Here is a 22138-nt window from a genome sequence, read left to right as displayed (position 1 = left end):
CCATAAGCCCTCCCAGCCATGACAAAAATCAAACCGTTTGAGTAGCATCAAACCTCTTTATTCCGTGTCAAATCACTGCAGTGGAGGGCAGCTACAGAATAGGAGGTCCACAGGCACAGCTAGTCTGCGTGTATAAATAAAAAAAAATACGAGGTCCATATTTCTTTAGTGCGATGAAGAGGATGGAGAGATGCAAAACAGAACTTTGATATGGCACAAGTCAATACAGAAAAAAAAAAGAAGCAAAGTCGGCCTTAATTCAGAATGAATGGACAGGTTGGACGCAGTGGTGTTTAGGAAAGTCAGCCCCCCCAGAGTGAAATAAAATACATAAATGACATTTGAGTAAAGACATGCTCAGTTCTATCATAACCATCTCAAACACATCCTCACAAAATACTCCTCAGTATTACAAACACTAATATTCCATATAATGTATGTTACATATTTAGGCAAAAATACAATGACGGATTGAGTAAAATTGTTTAAAAGCCCATCATATCCTTCCACTCTCATTCTCTATACATATTTATATACTGTATATATCTCTTGCCTATCCCCTTCTTTCCATGATTCGATGTTGCAAGCTAACCCATAAGACGTAAAACCCGGCCTTCTCTCATCTCTGACAATGACAGGCGAGAAGGATAATGAGACCAACATTACAGGTCATACCTTCCCCTTGGATGTGATCCTCTTTCTTGAGTATCACCAGACATCTGGACTCCATGATGCGATACACTGAAGTGGCCTCATCAGCCTCGTTAAAGGTAAGACATTCTCAATGGACCAAGTTAGAGGGGTTTTTGCCTTTCTGTTGCGGGTAAAATAGCTCTCCAGTCGGTTTCCATTCCTCCCTCACCCTCTCGTTCTCCCCATTGTCCCTCCTCACGTCAATATCTATTTAGCTTCACCCTCTTCCTTACTCACCCTCCCTCCGCCCTTTCTGGATGCTCTCTCCATCCCTCCATCAGTCCTCCATAATGAGCACCTCCACCGCCTCCAGCAGATGGAGGGCCAAGCTGTACTGGCCGTGGTTCTCCGGAAGGATCTCAATTAGGTGGCTGACCAGCCTGCTGATTTGGGCCAGGGGCACCAGCGGGCACCGCAATTCACTTGGGTCCTGGGAGAGGGAGAGAGAGAGAGAGAGAGAGAGAGAGAGAGAGAGAGAGAGAGAGAGAGAGAGAGACACACACACACAGAGTATATTGGGATATTGCATGCCTTATATTGTTTTATAATTATTATGGGAATGCAAATCTAAGATCCCTGATATACGTATACAGATATACAGTATTCACCATAGCCTTCAGCCAGGTGCACAGGGTAGGGGGCAGGCGTGCTAGCAGCTCCATGGCAGCCTGTGTCTGGCTCTGGCTGTGAAGCAGTGAGTAGCTTAGCCTCTGGCCTGTCAGCACCAGCAGCTGGGAGCCCAACACGTCCTTATCTTCAACCTCCAACATCACCTGGAGGCAAAGATGCAGAATACCAATACAGTTTGTGAATGGAAACCGCTTGCTGTATGCCACTGAACAATCCTGCTGACAGGTGATTTGAATTTCAATAGCTGTGACTGTCACAGTAAATGATCTGTTTTCATAGCGAGTACGTTTACAGGAAGGTTAATAAACTTAAATTGATTACTCCCAGTATATGTAATAAAAGTGTATGTAAACATATTCAATGACAGAGAACACATTTGAAACTTAAATAAAATTATTTAAATTACTAGCTGTTGACCCCTCATTTCTTGCATACCTCTTCGGCCCTGAGGTCTAACCCTTGGTTGTAGAGTTCACAGACCAGGTGTCGTCGGAGAATGTCAGGGTTGACTTGCAGCAGGGAGCCCAGTTCCAGGCACATTGAGGGCCACCAGTCAGCCCGGGGGCCATTGGTGGGGAGAGGAGTTGAGCTGGCTCCTGGGGCTGAGCCGGGGGCATCGTCTATGGCCTGTACCCAGCCTGTGAGCAAATGCAGGAGGAACTGGGAGAGCAGAAGGGGAGGTGTGGGAGAAGACGGGGAAGAAATATATTGAGTTGATTGATGCATTTCTGAGATTTTACACTAAAAAGCATCAAACTCTTCCTCTGCATTTTGTTGTCCTCTGTATATCATTCTACCTTTCTGTTTCTCTCTTCTTACCTCCTGTCGTAGTGAGACTAGGCCAGGGTCCACGTCCCCACTGGGCATTAGCTGGATGGTGGTCAGATCTCTGAAGAAGGCATTTTTACCCTTGGTTCAGGACAGAGACATCAGTAAACAAATGTGGCTCAAATTCTATGGTTCCGTCTCTGTGTGGGTCTATACCAAAGCAGTCCTCACCTTGCTATCAAACAAGCTGAGAGGTTTGACCTTCAGACTGAAGGTCATAGCAGCATGCAGCAGTGAAGCCAGCAGACAGTGGTGCTGGACCAAGGGGTAGTGGACGCCTTTCTGCTCCAGGGCCAGCTCGGCTATGGAGGCCGGGCCCTCAGCCCCGCACCACACCTCCTCCACGCACAGCTCTGGAGGAGGCACCTCCTCTACTGCCGAATCTGCCTGAAATGGTGAGGCAAAGAATGGGTTGGTGAGGAGGAAACATGGTAAGAACCTGCAGTTTTAGTGGTTCATGGAAGTGGTTCATGGAAAGCCTGTTCCAAAACCAACTCATATATTGAAGTGCTGGATGCAGCACATGCGCAAATCATATGCCAGCCAGCTAACTATGCGATATAGCTCAATCTCCAAATTTTTTTCATTTTATTATATTCACACTAGTCTTTTTAATTCCAGGACTAGTGAGTGTAGATACTTCTCACCCCCTTTCCCATGTCATTTAAAAACCATAGGACCAACAACAGTGAATTTCAATCTAAAAACTAATTTAGAATTGTGTTAGACCTTGTTCTTGTCTCACATTTGGTCAAAAGCAAAAGAATACAACAACAGCAAACAGCTGACAGTGCAGGGGGACACCAAGCTTCATTAAGTGTTCATGCTCTGCTGCCGTATTCATGAAATGCATCATCCGTCATGCTTTGTCTTGTGCTCTCACTACTTACGTTGTAAGTGATAAAAGATAAAGAGCAATGATTGTTATTCAATTGTCCAGTCACCTCCATGAGAATCTGCAATAGCTGAATAGAGGAGGCCAGGAATGATGTTGTGGCTTTGTCTCCCATTCCCACATCCTGCATGGACACACACACACACACACACACACACACACACACACACACACACACACACACACACACACACACACACACCATGTGGCATATATATGTATTCCTATATATTTATTGCATATATATATTCCAACAAATTAATATCAGATTTAGGAATAAAAAAATCTGACAAAGAGTAAGAGGCATTTGGAATTTGTGGTTAAAAGGTGAATTTACTTACCCGTCGACATAAGCGGTCTTTGGGTGCCTTCCCCACCTACGAAAGATGAATTGTGAATCAGAGTTAAGATTTTAGAAAAGGAAACACTAAACAGAGTAAATCAATCGTGAATCATCACGATCAAGACATCTCTCACAGAAATGTGCTGGGCAGCTCACCTTTTCCATGAGGAAGGCCGCCGCTGAGATACGCTTGACGATAAATGTGCTCCACATCATTGAAGAAATCCCTGCCAGAAGAGATGGTGGCCCATGACCGACAAAAAACTAGTGTAACAACCTGTTAACCACAAAGCTAAGACTATCGTATGTAAATACTATCACTGCCTCCCCTAATCGACTGCCGTCTTACTGTTTATTCGTTGTTTGTAATTTTCTATTGCTCACACGTAACTTTAATAGTTTATACAGAGCCAAGGCCAGAGATACAGAGATGGAACGGACGTACGCAAAGATAGTAAATTTAAAAATGAACAATACAATGTATGTTAGTATGTTATGTTTTACATGTTTAAACAACCAGCAGATATCTGGATTCGACATAGTATTTATTCAGGTGTCAATGTAAGCCGTAGTATTTGTCATAATCCTTTTAGGGTAAAACTATTAAAGGGCATGTTAAGGAAAGTAAAGTGACCCACTTACCAAGTTGGATGTGTGGACTGGAGACCAGTTTCAAATGTTTTACAGCCAAACACATATACCGACCCTCCTAGGAAGAGCAAGTTTAGGTTTAAGATCAAGAGGTTACTGGGTCTTTGCCATTGTGCCTGTTAGCTTTGGGATGCCTTGCAAAAATCTTTTCAGTCTTTTATTTAGATTCTTATATATTTGCTGTTCGTCTGTAATTGTCGTTCATCCTTTTTTTTTTCACCCATCCTACTTTCAAGGTGATCTAATTAGCTTTCGATTTTTCCCCCTTAATTTTCAATAAAACAGACTGTAACTCCATCAATTATCTGAATTGCTTATCCTGCTCTCTGGATCGCGGGGATGCTGGAACCTATTCCAGCAGTCATTGGGCGGCCGGCGGGGAGACGCCCTGGACAGGCCACCACAGGGCCCGCCCGCCCGCACACACACGCACACGCCCGCACGCACGCACGCACACACACAAACACTCACACACCCATTCATACCTAGAGACAATTTAGTATGGCTAAGTCACCTGACCTACATGTCTTTGGACTGTGGGAGGAAACCGGAGCACCCGGAGGAAACCTACGCAGACACAGGGAGAACATGCAAACTCCACACAGAAGACGACCCGGGATGACCCACCAAGGTTGGACTACCCCGGGGCTCGAACCCAGGACCTTCTTGCTGTGAGGCGACCGCGCTAACCACTGCGCCATCGTGCCGCTCAGATTGTAACTCCTCCCCATATACATAAAGTTTCATACAAAAAAAACAAAACAAACCTGTGTGTGTGTGTGTGACTACACAGCTTGTATATGTGCCTAGAGCAGCATGGGTGTGTACCTCAGGGTCCTTGTTCCACTGCACCACATACTCCCAGCAGCAGTGGGCGAAGAGCAGGTCGGCAGAAAGGGAGTCTGGGAACCGCTGGCACACTGCCGCCAACAACTCTGCAGCCAAAAAATATATATAGTGTTTGGCTTGGATTTTATTTCAAAATGTACACAAGGTGAACAAAACAGGTTACTAGTGCTGCGAGTCCTCAAGCAACACCTGTTTGTGCAAGTTAAACTTTCTATTATACCTCTGATGTGTGAATTTAAAGAATTGGGTGTTGTAACACAGAGAAAGTACTGTAAGACAAGAGTATTAGAGTAAAATGCTATGTTTGATAAACTGCTGTGCATTATTGTTATTTTTTGTGTGAAACTTGTAATTAACACTGCCATTTCTTGAACAAGACTTCCTTGAGAAGGAAACTTGAAATCTCACAGCACCTCCCTGGTTGAATGTAGTTAAAATTATTACAAAATGTAGTTACTGTGGGAGTCAAATAACAAACTATAGCACATGGGGTAGTTATGTCATAGCCCGACCATAGACAAATGAGGACAAAGTGCAGATTGTCCATAGACTGCTATAAAAGGACAGGTATTTTCAGGGACATCCGAAATACTAAACAGACATTAGATAATTTCACCCTCGTAGGCAGGATCAATTCAGAACCAAAGTAATGGGTACAGTGACCTGTGATACACCATGTCCCAAACAAAAAAAAAAGAAAGAAAGAAGTAGATTTGCAAGTTTGATCTGTTACCACCGTGTCTGCCAAGTGGCCAAATTTTCCTTAGCACTGACCTGCTGTCCTGTTGGGGTCTGTGTCCTCCTGGTTTCTTTCTTTCTCCTCCTCCTCCTCTCCCCCTCCCTCTTCTTGTTGCTTTGAACCATCCTCTCCCCCTTTCTCTTTTTTTGTCTGGAGAATCTCCTTCAGACGTTCTGGGGCCAAGTCCTGCCTGAACACCCACTTCGATACACTGTCAGCTATTCCACCTAGGTAGTGAAAGACAGAAAGACAATAAAAAATAAATAAAATAAAATAACCAACTCAAGAATAGATAAAGAAGATGTGCCTTGAATACCTGCAAACACCAGGCTGACGCCAAACCTTTTAAAGTGCTAGCAAAACCAGACGCTTGCTTGAGACCCCCACATTTACATTAACCCACCGAAATCTCTCTTTTGCTTGATACATGATCTGTAAAATGAGTGTCAAAGGATGGGGGTAACATTTGGAGGGAAGACTGGTGGAAGAGAAGAAGAGAAGTGAACAAAGTAGAGGTGTAGCTGGAAGGTGAGGAGGAAGGGAGCAAAGAAAGACAGATAGACAAGAAAATAAAAAGGTAATCGGACAAAAGAAAGAACAACAGAACAAAGACAACAAAAGAAAGAAAGAGTGAGAATAAAGATGAACATCCTTCCCTCTGGTTGGGGTGTAGTGTTTCAACCTACCTCTGCCACCCTCCAGCAGGGTTTTAACTGAGCACTGTGATGGAGCGCCCCCTGCTGTTCCTTTGGGTGGAGGAGCCCATAGCAGGGTTTGCAGAGCCAGCAGATCTTCCAGCTGGCGCACACACACCGCCCACTGCTCCAGCTCCAGGGACACTGCCTCCCACTCTGAATGCAACTATCTCACACACACACAAACACACACACACACACACACACACACACACACACACACACACACACACACACACACACAGAAATGACAGTGTGTGTTAGTCTCTTACTGGTCAGTATTATGTATTATATGTGAAAGTGTGTTATAGCACAGGGTGTGTGTGTGTTCCCTACCTTGCTGTCTGCCAGGATTGTGATGCTAGCCTTAGCGGCACGGTGAGCTACCATGGCAGCCAGTAGTGAGGCTGCAGCACTGTGAGACTGGACACAGGCACAGCGCACCTGCTGCCACCAGGGAGAGATAGACTGAGGATCCCAAGACTCATCCACTGCGCCTGAGAAAAGCAGAAGCAGTGCAACGTTGGATTACACATGACTTGTTGCTGCGTTCATCTATCAAAACAATCACATTACAAGCGTCCTTCTTTTCTCCATGAAGAAACACAAACGTGTACAATGCACACACTCGTGCAACACACACCTTTCATGTTGCTGAGAGCGATGAGCAGTGTGTGTAGCTTTCTAACACTCCCCGCTGGATTCTTCAGCACCTCCTTCTCTCTGTGCAGCCACACACTCAGCACAAGAGACTGAGTGAGAAAGAGACATAGAGAGAGAGAGAGAGAGAGAGAGAGAGAGAGAGAGAGAGAGAGAGAGAGAGAGAGAGAGAGAGAGAGAGAGAAGGGGGGGGTGAAAGCACAGTCACTGAAAAATAACAAAATATTGAGGACGGTGGTTGACCTGCCAACAATTTTGGGGGAAAAAATTCAGAAATGCTAAAATTTATCTTTTTTTGTGGGTAGGAACCGTGCTAGTGTTCTAGGCAGAGCACCGAGCCAACAGGCAATCACTGTACGCATGTACAAAAACCCATAAAATAATTGGCAACTATATAATAATTTCTCAATTCTCTCATTTCTGACCCCCCCACCTGCCCCATACAGTCTCCTCAGTATCACCCATATGTGACATCATTGACTCTTCCTCCATCAACCCTTCTTTCCCTCCCTCCGTCTCACCAGTAGCTGATGTGGGCTGATGCCCGTCTGCTGTAGTGTGTCACACACCCTGTGAAGGGGGCTCTCTCCACACAGGCAGCCCCAGAACAGGAAGCTTCCTACATAGGAACCCCAAAGAAAACAACTTCAGTCACCGACACACTCTGCAATATGAGTACAAAGTCCACAACAGTAACTATCTACATGGTATTTTAAATCTGTCTCTCAGCTACCATTTATGTCCGTATACAGAATGTCCACTTATTCGATTAAAGGTTGAGAATGAAAACATAAAATGCACATTTGCATATTAATTTTCTTTAACCCTTTTGTAACTTAATGTTGTGTCAGTGTCAAGGGGAGTATAATGCATATGAGTAATGTATACTAATAAGGTATATATCGAAATTATTGTGTGTATGTCGGTGCATTTTCCTTGCAGCCATGTCTTTGAGCGTGTTTGTTACCTAGCTGGTTCCACTCTGCATCTGTCCTGCGGATGACCCTGACCTCCCCGTCCTCGGTGCACTCCAGCTGGGAGAGGAAAGCATGGGCGGGTAAGGGGGAGTTGGGGGAGTCCTGGGCAAAGGAGACACAGGGCCTCACTGTGAGCTGGGCGTAACGCTGCAGGGTTGGGCCCACTTGCGACAACTCTTCCTCTATGCCCACCAGGGACTCCAACTAGGGCAAAGAGAGGGAGGAAGCGAAGAGAGAGAGAGAAGGGAAGAAGAGGAGACAGAACGAATGATATGGGACTATGGGGAAATATAAGTAATAAGTAATATAAAGTAATAAGTAATATAAGTAAAATACTTTAAAGGTAATATAAGTAAGTAATATGAGTACAGTATAGATTATATATCATCATGATAGCACATTTGTTTACTCTTTAACCAAGACTGAACATCATTAATGAAGGTATGCCATCTTCAGGTAATGGTGGGTCATGAGCTCCAGAGTTTAGTGCCTCTAATAGAGAGCAACTAGAGTAAAAGATGATCTAAAATTTCGAATATAACAATTGCCATCTGAGATGCTTCAAGTATTTCTGCCATTTGTGTAATTAGAGAAATATCTTGAATCTACAGAAATCAAATTAATGCAATGTAAAAATGTACAACGCTCAAAACGGTATGGTTTGTATGTGTGTGTATTCCCTGTGGGGTCACTGTTAAGGGTGCAAACACTCCTGTCTCTTTAATTCAAATATTTATCACAGGATACGACTATGTGGCGATGCAGTTTATGTGTACAAGTGTTTGTGCGCACATGTGCATGTGTGTGAAACGCACTGCTTCAGAGCATGCCTCAGTGTCCGCGGCAGCTGAGTGCAGCTGCTGGATGTCGGTGTAGAGCTGCAGCAGTTTAAGCTGGGAGGAGCACAGCTGGAGCAGTGCTTGGTCCACCGCCTCAGGGTCTATAAGAGGAGTAAACACACACACGTGCGAACAAGCACGCCCACACAGAAACATACAGACACACAAATGCTTTTACACACATAGAGCCATAAACAAAGTCTATGACAAGCTCACAGAAGTTACTCTGCGTCTTTTTTTTTTGGGCTTTCCCCCCCCTCTTTTTCTCCCCAATTGTATCCGGCCAATTACCCCACTCTTCCGAGCCATCCCGGTCACTGCTCCGACCCCTCTGCCGATCCGGGGAGGGCTGCAGACTACCACACGTCTCCTCCGATACACGTGGGGTCGCCAGCCACTTCTTTTCACCTGACAGTGAGGAGTTTCGGCAGGGGGATGTAGCACGTGGGAGGATCACGCTATTCCCTCCAGTTCCCCCTCCCCCCTGAACAGGCGCCCTGACCGACCAGAGGAAGCGCTAGTGCAGCGACCAGGATACATTCCCACATCCGGCTTCCCACCCGCAGACACGGCCAATTGTGTCTGTAGGGACGCCCGACCAAGCCGGAGGCAACACAGGGATTTGAATTGACCATCCCCGTGTTGGTAGACAACACGACAACATCACGTAAATATCATAGCTGAACCTGAGTTTTAGCTGTTGATGTTTTGGTATCTGTTGGTAGGTCTCCTACAAGCCTTGACTGCATTATTGGATTATTAGTCACGACTTCCCTTTGTTTTGAACTCGCTGCTACCTGCCATGTTATTCCAAAGTTGGCAGCAATGTTGAAGATGTAAAAACTATGAGTCAAATTATTTTTTGCGGGAAACTGCTACCAGACCAGACAGTTGGCATTAAACTGAGCAGCTACAAAAACATTAATGAGTTGGACATCTGTGAATTAGCTGTCATTTTAAATATGCCAGCCTTAGCAAGTCTCAAAAAGGATATTTGTTTGCACGTAAACATTCAGGATTGGAAATTTAAATTCTTAAAATTTCCAATAACATACTACACACCAATAGAGGAGCGCAAATTTTAAAGCCACAACAGCAGACCACAGAGATAACAAATATTCCTACATCACTACAGTTTTCATGTATTATGGCGGTGTAAACAGTCCCGCATCCAGCCAAGAGCTCAGTGATAAACTCATCCCCCCATCATCAAACCTTTTCACCCCAAACTGCGCACCAACACCCTCTTACAACATATTCCTGTTGAACCCTGCTGTAGTTTACCTGGCGCAATAAAGGATCCCGAATCTTGAGTAATCCCATGTGCACATCCAAGCAAAATCATACTGTACCTTGTTCTTTGAGACTGTCGTGTAATGCACGTGTGATGTTGGTCAAACATGAGACGGGAGCATTCTTATTGGACAGCAGGGACTCCAATGCCTACAAGGAAAACACAAAAACAACCCATGACAAAACATGCAGTTTTAGGAAATTGCAAATGACTCTTGGGTTTTATAGCAATTGATTTTGTTTCTGCGTCTGTGCTGTCGGGGGGTGGGGGTGGGGGTGGGGGGTGTCCTTGCCTGCTTCTTAATGGCAGGGTGCTTGATGTCCAGCAACACACTCTTGGCTTCATTCTCCAAGATATCTAAGAGGAGAAGAGAATTGGACAGGCAGAAGAATAAGATCATAAGAGTTAAAGTCCTCCCAGGTCACCTGTACAGATCTGTCCGTCTGGCTGTCCTATCTATCGGCCTCTTACCTGGTTCTACCTCCCTGCTCCGAAGTATGGTGGTCAGCCTCTTCAACAGGTGCATGTCCTTGGCTCTCTCGCTCTTCTTGTCACTGGAACGAGGAAGAGACACAGAGAGACGCCAGGTCACAAACAAGCTATGACATAACACGCCTCTGGGATTTGAGTGTGTGTGTGTACTGACCTGAGGGCCAGGTGGAACGGCACAGTGACTGTTCTGAGTGCTCCGGTGGTGGGGTCCAGCAGACACACCTGCTGAGTGTGGAGTTGCCAACCCTGGCTGGTCACACTGTTCACCCCCATTAAACGGTAACCAGCATAAAGCAACCTGGAAGTACGTACACACACGCACGCACGCACGCACGCACGCACGCGCACACACACACACACACACACACACACACACACACGTCAGGCAACAACAGGTTATAAATAATATCAAGTGATTTATTCCTTTGTCATTTGGCATGTGTTCAGTTTATTTTAGTTCAGTTCTTAACTGTCCCACATGGGTAATTTGGCTTGCATCATGACACAACATACAGAACCAGACCAAATCACAACACAATCAAAAACAGTATAACCACTGAAATAAAAACATAAAAGTCTGAAAATGGAGTAGACACAAAGTTTTGAGGTCTAAAAGGAGCTTTGTGCAGAGTTTTTACAATATGCAAATTTATTGCACGAAACCCATCAGAACCAGATCCTCTGTCCTGAGGGAAGAGGCTCACATTCCTCAAAAAGAGGTTGGTCAGGAGTGTTGACAATAGACCTCTTTTTCCGCAGGGTGTGACAGGCAAAAAAGGTCAGTTAAGTAGGACTGAAGCTCACCATTGTGCCCACCCATGCTGTTGCTGGCTACTTCAGCAACACTGCACAATTGACAATTGTTTCTCTGCTTTCAGGTCAATGAACCAAGTGATTAATATGTGTGAGTGCGTGCATGTCTACCTGCAGTGTTTGCCCACGGTGAAGGCTCCTACCCGGGGCCCCTGCTGCGTACCCCACACCTCCAGGATTCCCCTGCGAGGGGCGTAGATGACCAGGAACTGTGCATGGCGTCTAGGGAGGGGAGTGGATGGAGAGGAATCCCGCTCACCCCGTCTCTCTGACACCTGCACCCAACCCAGTTGGGCATCACGGTAACCTAAGGGCAGGGAGAGACAAATAATTCTTGAAAAGAAACTACAGCTCTCTTTACAGTTAACCCAATGGTCGAACCCTTTTTAATACAGAAAGCTTTTCTCCTTTCAAATGAGCAGACCAGGTTTAAACACCTCAACCACAAGAGATTAAATAAATTGGTGCTGTTAAAACTGCAAAGCGACAGTGCTGCACTGCTATCTGGTTATTTTGCTCCTGGTATAAGGTTTATTTCTGGATATAATTTTTGCCAAGAATAATAACACATTATAGACAGTCATCAATTTGTTTAAACTTGTCCAACTCTACAGAGATGTCCTGTCCTCTGTCCCATGCTTTTCTTTAGCCTCTCCCTCTTAGTCTCTCCCGCTTTCTCCTCACCCTTCCACATGCGGATGGCGATGCCTCTGGCCAAGTCCAGCAGGGTGACTCGGCCAAAGTCGTCTGTCACTCCAGCCAGGGTGTTGCAGGGGGACAGGCAGATGGACTCGCCATGGCGCCGAGAATCTGGGAGCCCAAACCTGGAAGAAGTGATTGGGACCGGTTAGGAGGGTAGGGTTAAAGAAGACACTGACAATAATTAATAAGGAACAATGACATTCTTTGATAACAACATAGCCCTAAGAAACTTCATATGACTACACTCAAGTCTTTTTCATAGACCTGAAGTTGGAACAGGTTGGAATGGTTGTCTATCATGGATTTCTGTTGAAACATAAATATGGGTACCAAGTGAAAATGCCAAGTGCTTCCAGGTTTTTTCATGGTTACAAGATGGAACACAAAGGATGGGCGGTCCAGTCTGGTTTAGATTTGTTATTGGTTACCTGACAGCTAAGGGCGTGGCTGGCTCCACTTTGGGCTTCTGTTTCTGAGCTGGCTCCTCTTCATTCTTGTTTTTCCACCCTAACCAGCCACTGAGAGAGTGAGAGAGAGAGAGAGAGCGACAGAGAGACAGAGAGAGAGACAGAAAGAGAGGCATATTAGTCAACATAACAGAAAATTGTGTTTTGAGAAAATTAATAAAGGAGAGTAAGTGAATGGAAGAGACGGAACACAAGAACAAAGCGAGTGTCAGGGGAGAAAGAAAACAGTAACTCTGGCTTTATATGGATTAAGATGGCAGTGAGGTTGGGGAGCAGGCTATAATTCAGAGTATTGATTGAGCTTCTTTGTTGGGCTGCTGCTGTTGCAATGGTAGTGAACTGTCAATACAAACAGCAATCAGGCCTCCCCAGGGTCAACTATACATGACAGACAGAACTAAGCACCGTCTGGGTGGGGAAAATGAAACGCCTGTGCTTGTTCACTTCAAAACACAGAAACACGCACACACAAGCACGCACACAGACCTGGCGGCACTGAAGAGGGCTGAGGTGAGTTTGCTGGCTACAGCCAGAGCTACGTGGGAGAGCAGTGGCTGGGAGCTCCCCTGAAGAGAGATATGGAGGGAGAGATACATTATTACACTAAATTACACATTAGAACAACAGAATTTAGTCACACAAACAAATGCACACACACACTCATATTTTTAATACATGTATGTGTTCATCCATCCCATTTCACAGCGTTTCTCTTCCTGTTGTCCTTGTACTCCGTGTCCGTATCTACCGTGTACAGACACTGTGTATCATTGATAACGCTTGGCGCTTAAGTTGCATATATTTGTGTCAATGAAGCGCTTCCAAATCTCTCTCTCTCTTCCTTCTCTCTTTCTCACACATACTAACACAAGTACACCCCCCCCCCAAAAAATCTACCTCTATGGCATAGTAGAAGCCTGTGTAGGGCCCCCCACCCACTGTGATGTACTGGCTCATGGCGGGGGGGCTGCCCTTGACTGAGGCATGGAATCCCCCCAGGATAGAGGCGTTCTTCATCTGGTCGAACACACACAGCGTCATAATGCCTTGGGAGAGAGATGTGGGAGGGTCATAGGAGGGCAGACAGTACAGGGGGAGAAGGACAGATAAGGAAATGACGAGGATGAGGAAAAGAAAGAATGTGTGGGTGGATAAAGGGAGAAAGTGATGGGGCAAAATCAGGAGTTAAAAGAGAGAAAGAAACAACTTAGTACCACTATTTAATCTTCCTCCAATGGTGAGAGCTTCATTGTTCTCTCCCATCTGATTCCACTATCCCCCCCTTTAGTCCTCCACACAGTAACATCGATCACTTTATCTTTTATCCTCCTCTCTGGTTCTCAGTGCTGCCCATGTCCTTCCCACAGCCTCCTTCCCTCCCTCTCTCCAACCATGTATCTATTCATCCCCCCCATCACTCCTTTATGCAGCTACATGACCTGCAATGTAGTAGGAATCGTGCTAACTGGCCACAGTCCTTGAAATCCCTCTGCCTCTCAGACTCTGCTGGTGAGGTGTATGATTGCATCCATTTCCTGCTATCGATCACATCCACCCACCCACCCACCCACCCATCGATTCCTCCTGCCTCCCCACTCCCTCCTCTATCCCTTTGGGTCTTACCCACGCTGCTGTGGTCCACAATGGTGTCCATGTCCTGCAGGCCCCACTTCTTATAGGCCAGGGGAGGTGGCTGGATCACCTCACTACCTGCAGCAGCCGCTGGAGGGGCAGAGACAGGGTGGGGTGGGGGGCAAGAATGATAAAAGCAATTAAGCGTTGATTAGGTTAATATAAATTAATTTAATTCAATTCAATTTATTGTAATCAAAAACAATGTGCAGGCACATGTGTAAAAATGAAATGAGGGCTGCAGCTTCGCCAAACAGTGCAAGACAGACATAGACAAACATAGTATAAGATATAGACAAATGAAGACTAGAAACTACAGATAAAGTAAAAAACAAAAACGAGCACGAGTATAAACATATTTTACAGACATTCAGTGGATAGCCAGGTTCAGGTGGGTAACAGCCTGGGGAAAGAAGCTGTTTTTGAGCCTGTTAGTGCAGGCTTTGAGGCTCCTGTAGCGCCTCCCAGAGCGCAGGGAGGAAGAACAGTTCATGGTTGGGGTGGGTGGAATCTCTGCTGATGCTGAGAACCCTTTGAAGGCAGCATTTGTGATAAATGTCTGGGAGCTGGGTACCGGTGATATGCTGGGCCGCCTTGACGACCCCTGCAGAGCTTTCTGGTCTACTGAGGTGCAGTTGCCGTACCACACCGAGATGCAGCTGGTCAGGATGATCTCTATGGTGCAGTGGTAGAAATTGGTGAGAATCTTGGGGGATAGACGGGCGCTTCTCAGCCTCCTCTGGAAATACAGGTGTTGTTGGGCCTTTTTCACATGGGCCTGGGTGTTTGATGTCCAGAAGAGGTCCTCGCTGATGTGGACTCCAAGGTATTTAAAGCTGGAGACACACTCCACTTCCACCCCATTGATGTGTATGGAGGAGTGGCTGCAGCTTCTAGATCTCCTGAAGTCCACAATCAGTGTCTTCGTCTTCTGCATGTTGAGGACAAGATTGTTGGAGTGCACCATAATGTGAGGCACTGAATCTCATCCCTGTAAGCCGTCTCATCACTGTTGGTGATACGGCCTACAACTGTGGTGTCATCCGCAAACTTAACTATTGTGTTTGAAGGGTGAGTTGGCAGGCAGTCGTGGGTAAAGAGGAAGAAAAGGAGGGTGCTTAAAATTAAACTAAAAGGACAATGTCACATTTTGGACATGCAAGTCTTAACTGGTCGACATAACTAACTGGTCATTACTGAAAGGTAGCCATTTTACAAATTCTGGCATGCACTTTTCATTGTGAAAAGATTGTCTTGGGCCACAAACTGCAGGCAGACACAAATGCAAATGTAAGCACTGCAAGACAGTACGCCACATCTGGCTGTAAGTTGTCAAGCCCCCCGCTAGAGACATGTGTTGGTATGTATAAGGAAAATGTGCTCATTTGAAAGGGCAGCAGTAGCTCAACAGGTAAAACAGGTCGTCTGGTAACTGGAGGGTTACTGGTTCGATTCTCGGCTCCTCCTAGCAAAAATGTTGATATGTCCCGGAGCAAGACACCTAACCCCTAGCTTCTCCTGGTGACCTAGTATTACCTTGCACGGCTGACACCGCCATCGGTGTATGCGTGTATATGGGTAAAATGTGAGCCGTTAATTGTTAAGCGCTATATAAATGCAATCCAATAATCAGTGTATTTGTATGCACATCTGCACGGAAGTGTGTTTGTGTTTCCATTAATACGATGGCAATAACCATAACCCTTAAATACTATACATTTAGTTTTTTCAGCCTTGTCCTGCATAGTCTCTCTACATAGACACGAAAACACACGCACACTCACATACACACATCCTCACTCAAACAAATGGGTCACCATACCTCTTGCCACTTGGTTCCTGCAAGCACGCAGAGACTGAAAGAGGCTGAAGCCATCAATGGTTACCAGAGCAGTCGGGTAAAGAATACTCAGCTCTTCATGCTACAGAGGAGAGCATCATATTCATACAGCTTTACAAGCAAGTTCAGACACAGTACTCACAGGAACAGACATACACAAATGGGAGAAGGTAGGTGTGTGTGTGCGTGTGTGTGTATATATATGTTACCTGCTCAGTGACTCCAGGGTGACGGGGAATCTCATACGTGCGACACTTAAGTCTCAGTACAGGGTCTTCGTTCAACAGCTGGGCCAAAAGCAGAACACCATTCTGACAAGACACAATACATTTTGTACAACTGTATTACTGAGTACCTGCAGCACTAGTGCATTTTGTAAACATTTTTGTTCTGTTGACTATTTGAAGTTTGTGACATTCTGAATGGATTCTGGAGAAGTTTTACTGAAAGAAGAAAAGCTTTCACAACTTGTCAGCAAACTCTAAATACAGATCTAGTTTACTCCAGTGTTAAGTAAGCATTAGGAAACCTAACACTGCATGGACTTAAACAAATACTGTGTGGACTTAAATAAACACTGGTTCATTTCACTAATAAAACAATCAGAAAAAATGCAACAGTGAGTCTTTTACAATAAAGAGCTACTATGGCTATGATAAGACTATACCTCTGTGTAGAAGCGCACGCAGCCAGATGAGAAGCCCACTACAATACACGTCCAGTCAGGCCTCCCTGTTGAGCTCCTGCACACACATGCACACACGCACGCACACACACACGCACACACACACAAAACACACAAGTAAACACACAAACAAATACATCAGCAAATGATCTCTTGCTGTCAAAAGCTACTGATATCACAGGGAAACGCATGGCAGTGTTGCCTGCACGTGCCGACATGTGGACGAAAGATGCTTTACCTTTTCTGGCTAGCCAATGGTATGCAGATGACACTGCTCACACACTCTCTAGAAAAAAAAACACACACACATTGTAGAAAGTGATGCTGATGTAACTGAATTCGCATCACATTGTACATTGCCTGTCTCAAGGACGCCTCTTCTAGTCGCCATGGCAGTCTACCATCCTCAGCATTTCTTTACATTCCTATTGATTTATCTCTCGTTTTCTCCTACTTTATTACATTATCTCTCTCCTCTGTCATCTGCCCTTTTGTGGAACATGTACTTTTCAGCTATTTTCCATATTTTCCACACATAGGCTTTAGCTGGGTGGCCCAACTAGCTATATTTCCCGTCCCATTTTAGAACTCTTCAATTTTTCTTATCCATCCTAGAAACAAATACCATTTGTGATCAATTAACGAAAGGACAACACCCCTTTCTCTACCTTTCCCATCCCAATTCGCTCGGCTTCCTCGTGCAAAAAAGGGATATACACTACTACTACTATGTACACTACTGCAAATACTCTGAAAGAGAGAGCAGCAGGCACAAATTTTGCTAGCACTTGTTTCTTATTGTGTCATTACGTGGATTTTGTTAGTCATTTTGAATTCAAATCGCCACGGCAACTGTGCTGTACATTAGCAGTGATGTCCATTTTCTCTTTGGGCAATTGCAATTAGAAAGACAGAAGAATTAAGTTAACTGGCCCTTTTCCATTGCATAAGGAAAAAAGAATTGGCCCAAACAGGATCCAACAGTAACTGGTACAGTTTTCCTGTTTTTGTTTCCACCGGCTTCAAATCAAAGTTGAAGGTGTTCAAAGAACACAACTAACCACACAATTGAATTGTATATGGCTATAAACATGGCGATTACTTTTAGTCACTTGAGCGATGCAATGTGCATAACCAATCAGCGATAAACAGTGCTGCTCATCCCACCCCTAAGGTCCTATTGGTACGACAAGTCCCACAACTCAAACACATATCAAAAATCAACAAGAAATCAGTGCAACTGTACCGGTGGCATTTGAAACATTAGCAAATTCACATTTTCTAATGCCAAAAAGGGGCCAAATGTTCCGGTACCTTTTGTGGTAGCAAAAGGGTCTAGGTTAGACTAATAAAGTTACATACAATAAAGCACTGTTTAATATTACCAACAGACACCCGCAAACTACCACAAGTATATTTCCAACCTGTGTTGAAACTCTGATTTCAAAATAGTTTCAACATTTTGCCCTTTCTTCCCCTCTTTATCCCCTGTGCAGTCTCTCATTTACCCTTCCTCAGTGTTGAGGGTTCCAGTCCACGACACAGCCAGAGTCATCTCCTCCCTGCCACTGTCATCTGTACGCCACTTGGCTGAAAGATGGAATAAATTGCACTATATAACCCATTTATGTTTTGTGTGCGCGTGTGTGTGTGTGTGTGTGTGTGTGTGTGTGTGTGTGTGTTGTCAGACCTGAGAGAAAGACAGCTCTGTGTTCTCGGGCCACCACAAGCAGATCAGAGCAGGGTGACAGGGACACCACACAGTCCTGCAGCCAAGGGGCGCTCTGCTCAGTGCTCTCCTCCTCCACCTTTAAAGAAGACAAGAAGACTGTTAAGAGGTTTTATTTCCCCCCCCAGTTAGAATTTGTGAGAGAAACAACTGTACAACACCTTGAGTTAAAAAGCAAATAAGGTGAGATAAGGTAAAAAATACTGGATATGCCTGGTGAAAATGAAATCCACACGTGGCATGACTGTGTGTTGTCAGTGGATTTCCTTCCCCTAACATGTAAAGTTATTTTCATTGATTTTATCATCACGCGTTTTCTTGGGTAAATAATACATGGAGGGATGTGTAATGAACAAATGTAGAAGGAATTGTGGATATAAAGAATGAATATAAAGTAGTCACAAACCACAGTGGCAGTGGTGGTATCATCCTCTTTGACGTCATGGTTATCCCATGCCGATTCCCAGTCAGAAGTGTCCCAGGTAAGCTCATTCTCTGCTGGGGAAAGACTGAGTCAAGTTGACGGCATCTCTTTTGCAAAGGTGCGATTTCCCCACTGGCAATTTTTCCTTTTTGCATTCCTGGCTCCCCCAACTATGAGTTTAACAATGGTTTAGCTCATTGCTTTTGTCACCGGGGTCAGGGATCTGAAAAGTGGTTTCTAATATGTTTCTTGTTGCTCAACCCATGACAAGAGTCTCCTTCTGTTTGTCTCCCTAGTTTCCAGATGAGAAGAAAAACTGTCTTATTTGACATGCTATAACCTGTTACTAAGTAATGGGTTTGTAAAGCTCATACATAGATATGAAAGAATGTGACCAGCTACGAAATGTTGAAAGTATAAATTGTTGAAGCCAATTACTACTAAAACAGAACAAACATAAACCTAATAAAGGACTGAGAAATTGAGAGGGAGAGGGAGGGGGTGGGGGTGGGGTGAAGGGCTGCTGAAGGTTGTGTTGAGAAGAGAGAGCCTAAAAATACCCATGAGTGGGAGGACAAAGTGACAAATCTTACAGCAACATCCAAAGAGAGGTCCTGTTGCCACAGTCCTCTACAATGCACCATTACCAGGTAGTGTGTTTGAGCCACTGACAATGCACTGAAAGGCTGAGGTGCTAACATATACGTATGTCTATATGAAAAATATCAAAGGACCTATGACGTGAAAGCATGTCACTCAAATGCAAAGAGTGTTGTCCTTCATTCTGTGTGTCCATTCCCTTTTACTAAGCATCTTGCGGTAATCTGTTCAGGTATGGGATGACTCATTGCACAAAAGGCAGCTCTCTCCCCCGCCCCTCCCTCTGCCTCCCCTCCTTTTTCCCCCCTCCATCCATCGCCCTCCTCTTTCTGTCCCCTGCTGGTATTGCAGAGCACCACTGAAGCTCCATCACACACCTACACAATGCCTTGCCCATGTGAATATAATCCTTTAACCACCTGGCTATTATTCATGCAGTATGACAAGCATAATCATATACGGACAATACCAACCTTAGATCAATGTAGAGGATTTAAAATTGCGAGGTCGGTTGATATCTTTGCTTGCTTGCATTACATTCCACAGCAAGACACAAGGAAACAATTTTGTGGACATCCAGATGCCCCTGTAATGAGTGCCTGCATAATCTTATCTGATCTTCCTGTTTTATCAACGTTAATAACCAAACCCCACTGTCACAAACTGCTGCAAATTCATGTGATGTTTCTGACACAACAGAACTTTCTTCAACCAATATTGCAGTAATGCAACTGGGTTGCTGGCAACTGTAAACTTGCTAAGGGGTCCCCCATACAAGAACTTTTATGTGGGTTCGATAGTGAGATACTTGGGGTCAACTGTTCAAAGTAACAGGGAGTGCAGAAGAGAGGAGATGAAGAGAGCGCAGGCAGGGTGGCGTAGGTGGAGAAGAGTGTCAGGAGTGATTTAAGAATAAAGGGTACCAGCAAGAGTGAAAGGGAAGGTTTACAAGATGGTGGTGAGACCTTCTATGTTGTATGGCTTGGAGACAGTGGCACTGACAAAAAGACAGGAGATGGACAGGATTAGGAATGAGTACATTAGAGGGACAGCTCAGTTTGGACGGTTTGGAGGCAAAGCAAGAGGCGAGATTGAGATAGTTTGGACATGTGTGGAGAAGAGATGCTGGGTATATTGGGAGGAGGACGCTGAAGATGGAGTTGCCAGGCAAGAGGAAAAGAGGAAGACCAAAGAGGAGGTTTATGGATGTGGTGAGGGAGCACATGCTGGCATTACAGAGGAAGATGCAGAAGACAGGAAGCGATGGAAAAGGGTGATCCGCTGTAGCGAATCCCTAATGGGAGCAGCCGAAAGTAGTAGATAGTGAGAGCACAATATTTGGTGGGATTAGCCTAAATTTACTCATTTGGCAGACGCTTTTATCCAAGGCAACTTACAAGAGAGCCAGCAATTTTCAGATTGATTGGAGTGTTACTAACTGGCGTCATACAGCGTCTACTCCTACTAGTAGTACGTTATAGTACATTTTGTACATAGAACTCATATCATAGTTTAACAAGTAGTGGCGGTAAATTTGGTACATGGTAGTGATGTCATATCAAATGCATTAGTGTAAATGTGCACCAGATCATCAGGTGGCAGCGAATTTGAAAGTCAAAGTACAAAGTACATTTACAGTGGCACATAACGGTGTCTTACTATTGTGCCTTCCCTCTTCCTGCACTTGACACGCTGTCAACAGTATTAGCCGACACCAACAGCAGAATTTAGATGATTCATATTAATTGCAAAATACCACTAGAGACCTTGTAAGGATCACTTCTTGCAAACTCGATAGAACACGTGAATACACAGTCAACTTGTGCTCGAATCACCATCTGCCCATCTAAAAGCTAGCCCCGCTACCTGTTTGATTATTCTCCTCCTCCGGCGGGTCGTCTTTCTGCTCCTGGTACAAGAACCCCTTGACTGTTTTGAGCTCTTGGACCCGGCAGAACTCCAGCAAACAGCAGGACATCTCTCTTGTCCCGGCCCCGTGTCCTGGGGCGAGTGGACAGGGAGCGAGGTTAGCTCACACCGCCTCGTCCGTTAGGTAGCCCGTTAGCCCGTTAGCCCGCTAGCTTATCTGCCCTGTCACCAGCAGTCCAGCAGAGAAACGCTACACTTGGTTTTCAAAGTCCGGCAGCTGGATCGGTCCTATGACAACCCGCCCGAATTGTCACAAATTCAGACTTTTTCTATCCAAATTTGTTGCTTTGATTGATATCAATAAGTTGATGTTTGTCTTTAGTGTCAATGTTTGCAGTTCCCACCCCAGTCCTCCGTAGTGTTTTGGTGACGACACATCGTAATGAGACCGATGCACTTCCGGGTAAGCATTTCTTATCCTTCAAAATAAAAGCCGATAAAGGTCGTTGTTTTTTTTTTTTAAAGGCGTTTGGTTGTTGAAATCATATACAATGAAGTGAAGTCACCTGTTTTCCATCTGAAATGAGGGAATCGGTAAGGAGAGACATACAACATAATTTATCAATGTTTATGCATCTACACTATTTTGGTTTATTCACCAGAGGGCGTGAGACGAGAGGATTTTCCCCGCTCTTTTATTTTCCCCACTCTTCTGCTACGGTATTTTCCAGCTAAACATATCCTCCTTTTTTTTTTTTTTTTTACATTTTAAAAGTTTCAGTATTGTAATCA

General features: G+C 44.9%; 1 protein-coding gene across 4 annotated transcripts; it reads right to left on the bottom strand.

Moving 5' to 3' along the window:
• Window positions 1-42: 42 nt before the first annotated feature.
• Window positions 43-21749, bottom strand: rab3gap2 (RAB3 GTPase activating protein subunit 2 (non-catalytic)). 4 transcript variants are annotated; one of them, XM_056295696.1, is made up of 35 exons: window positions 21344-21749; window positions 18860-18951; window positions 18415-18532; window positions 18233-18314; window positions 16963-17010; window positions 16707-16782; window positions 16249-16350; window positions 16022-16121; window positions 14191-14289; window positions 13465-13613; window positions 13054-13133; window positions 12529-12618; window positions 12083-12222; window positions 11510-11705; window positions 10740-10883; window positions 10565-10647; window positions 10386-10450; window positions 10152-10242; window positions 8776-8900; window positions 7951-8164; window positions 7505-7602; window positions 6967-7075; window positions 6660-6820; window positions 6315-6489; window positions 5664-5855; window positions 4869-4975; window positions 4032-4098; window positions 3546-3616; window positions 3388-3423; window positions 3042-3170; window positions 2323-2538; window positions 2143-2232; window positions 1759-1983; window positions 1302-1466; window positions 43-1123 (listed from the first exon to the last, which is right to left on the bottom strand). In XM_056295696.1, exons 1-35 carry the CDS (start codon window positions 21453-21455, stop codon window positions 971-973), a joined length of 4200 nt encoding a protein of 1399 aa, XP_056151671.1. In that variant the 5' UTR covers window positions 21456-21749; the 3' UTR covers window positions 43-970. The 4 variants fall into 4 exon arrangements, with proteins under 4 accessions (XP_056151671.1, XP_056151673.1, XP_056151672.1 ...); XM_056295698.1 differs by having other exon boundaries at window positions 3096-3170; XM_056295697.1 differs by having other exon boundaries at window positions 18860-18948.
• Window positions 21750-22138: the final 389 nt, after the last annotated feature.

This window comes from Lampris incognitus, chromosome 16, assembly GCF_029633865.1.
Source record: "Lampris incognitus isolate fLamInc1 chromosome 16, fLamInc1.hap2, whole genome shotgun sequence".
Classification (NCBI taxonomy): Eukaryota; Metazoa; Chordata; class Actinopteri; order Lampriformes; family Lampridae; genus Lampris; species Lampris incognitus.
The sequence above is the reverse complement of the archived record's forward strand: the minus strand, read 5'-3'. Positions and strand labels throughout refer to the sequence as shown.

Coding starts and splice junctions, on each gene's coding strand:
- rab3gap2 (XM_056295696.1), bottom strand. CDS start 21,455: ATGTCCTGCTGTTTGCTGGAGTTCTGCCGGGTCCAAGAGCTCAAAACA. Junction 3,171..3,387: donor AAGACCGCTTATGTCGACGG/GTAAGTAAATTC, acceptor GTGTCCATGCAG/GATGTGGGAATGGGAGACAA. Junction 1,984..2,142: donor TAGTCTCACTACGACAGGAG/GTAAGAAGAGAG, acceptor CTGCTCTCCCAG/TTCCTCCTGCATTTGCTCAC.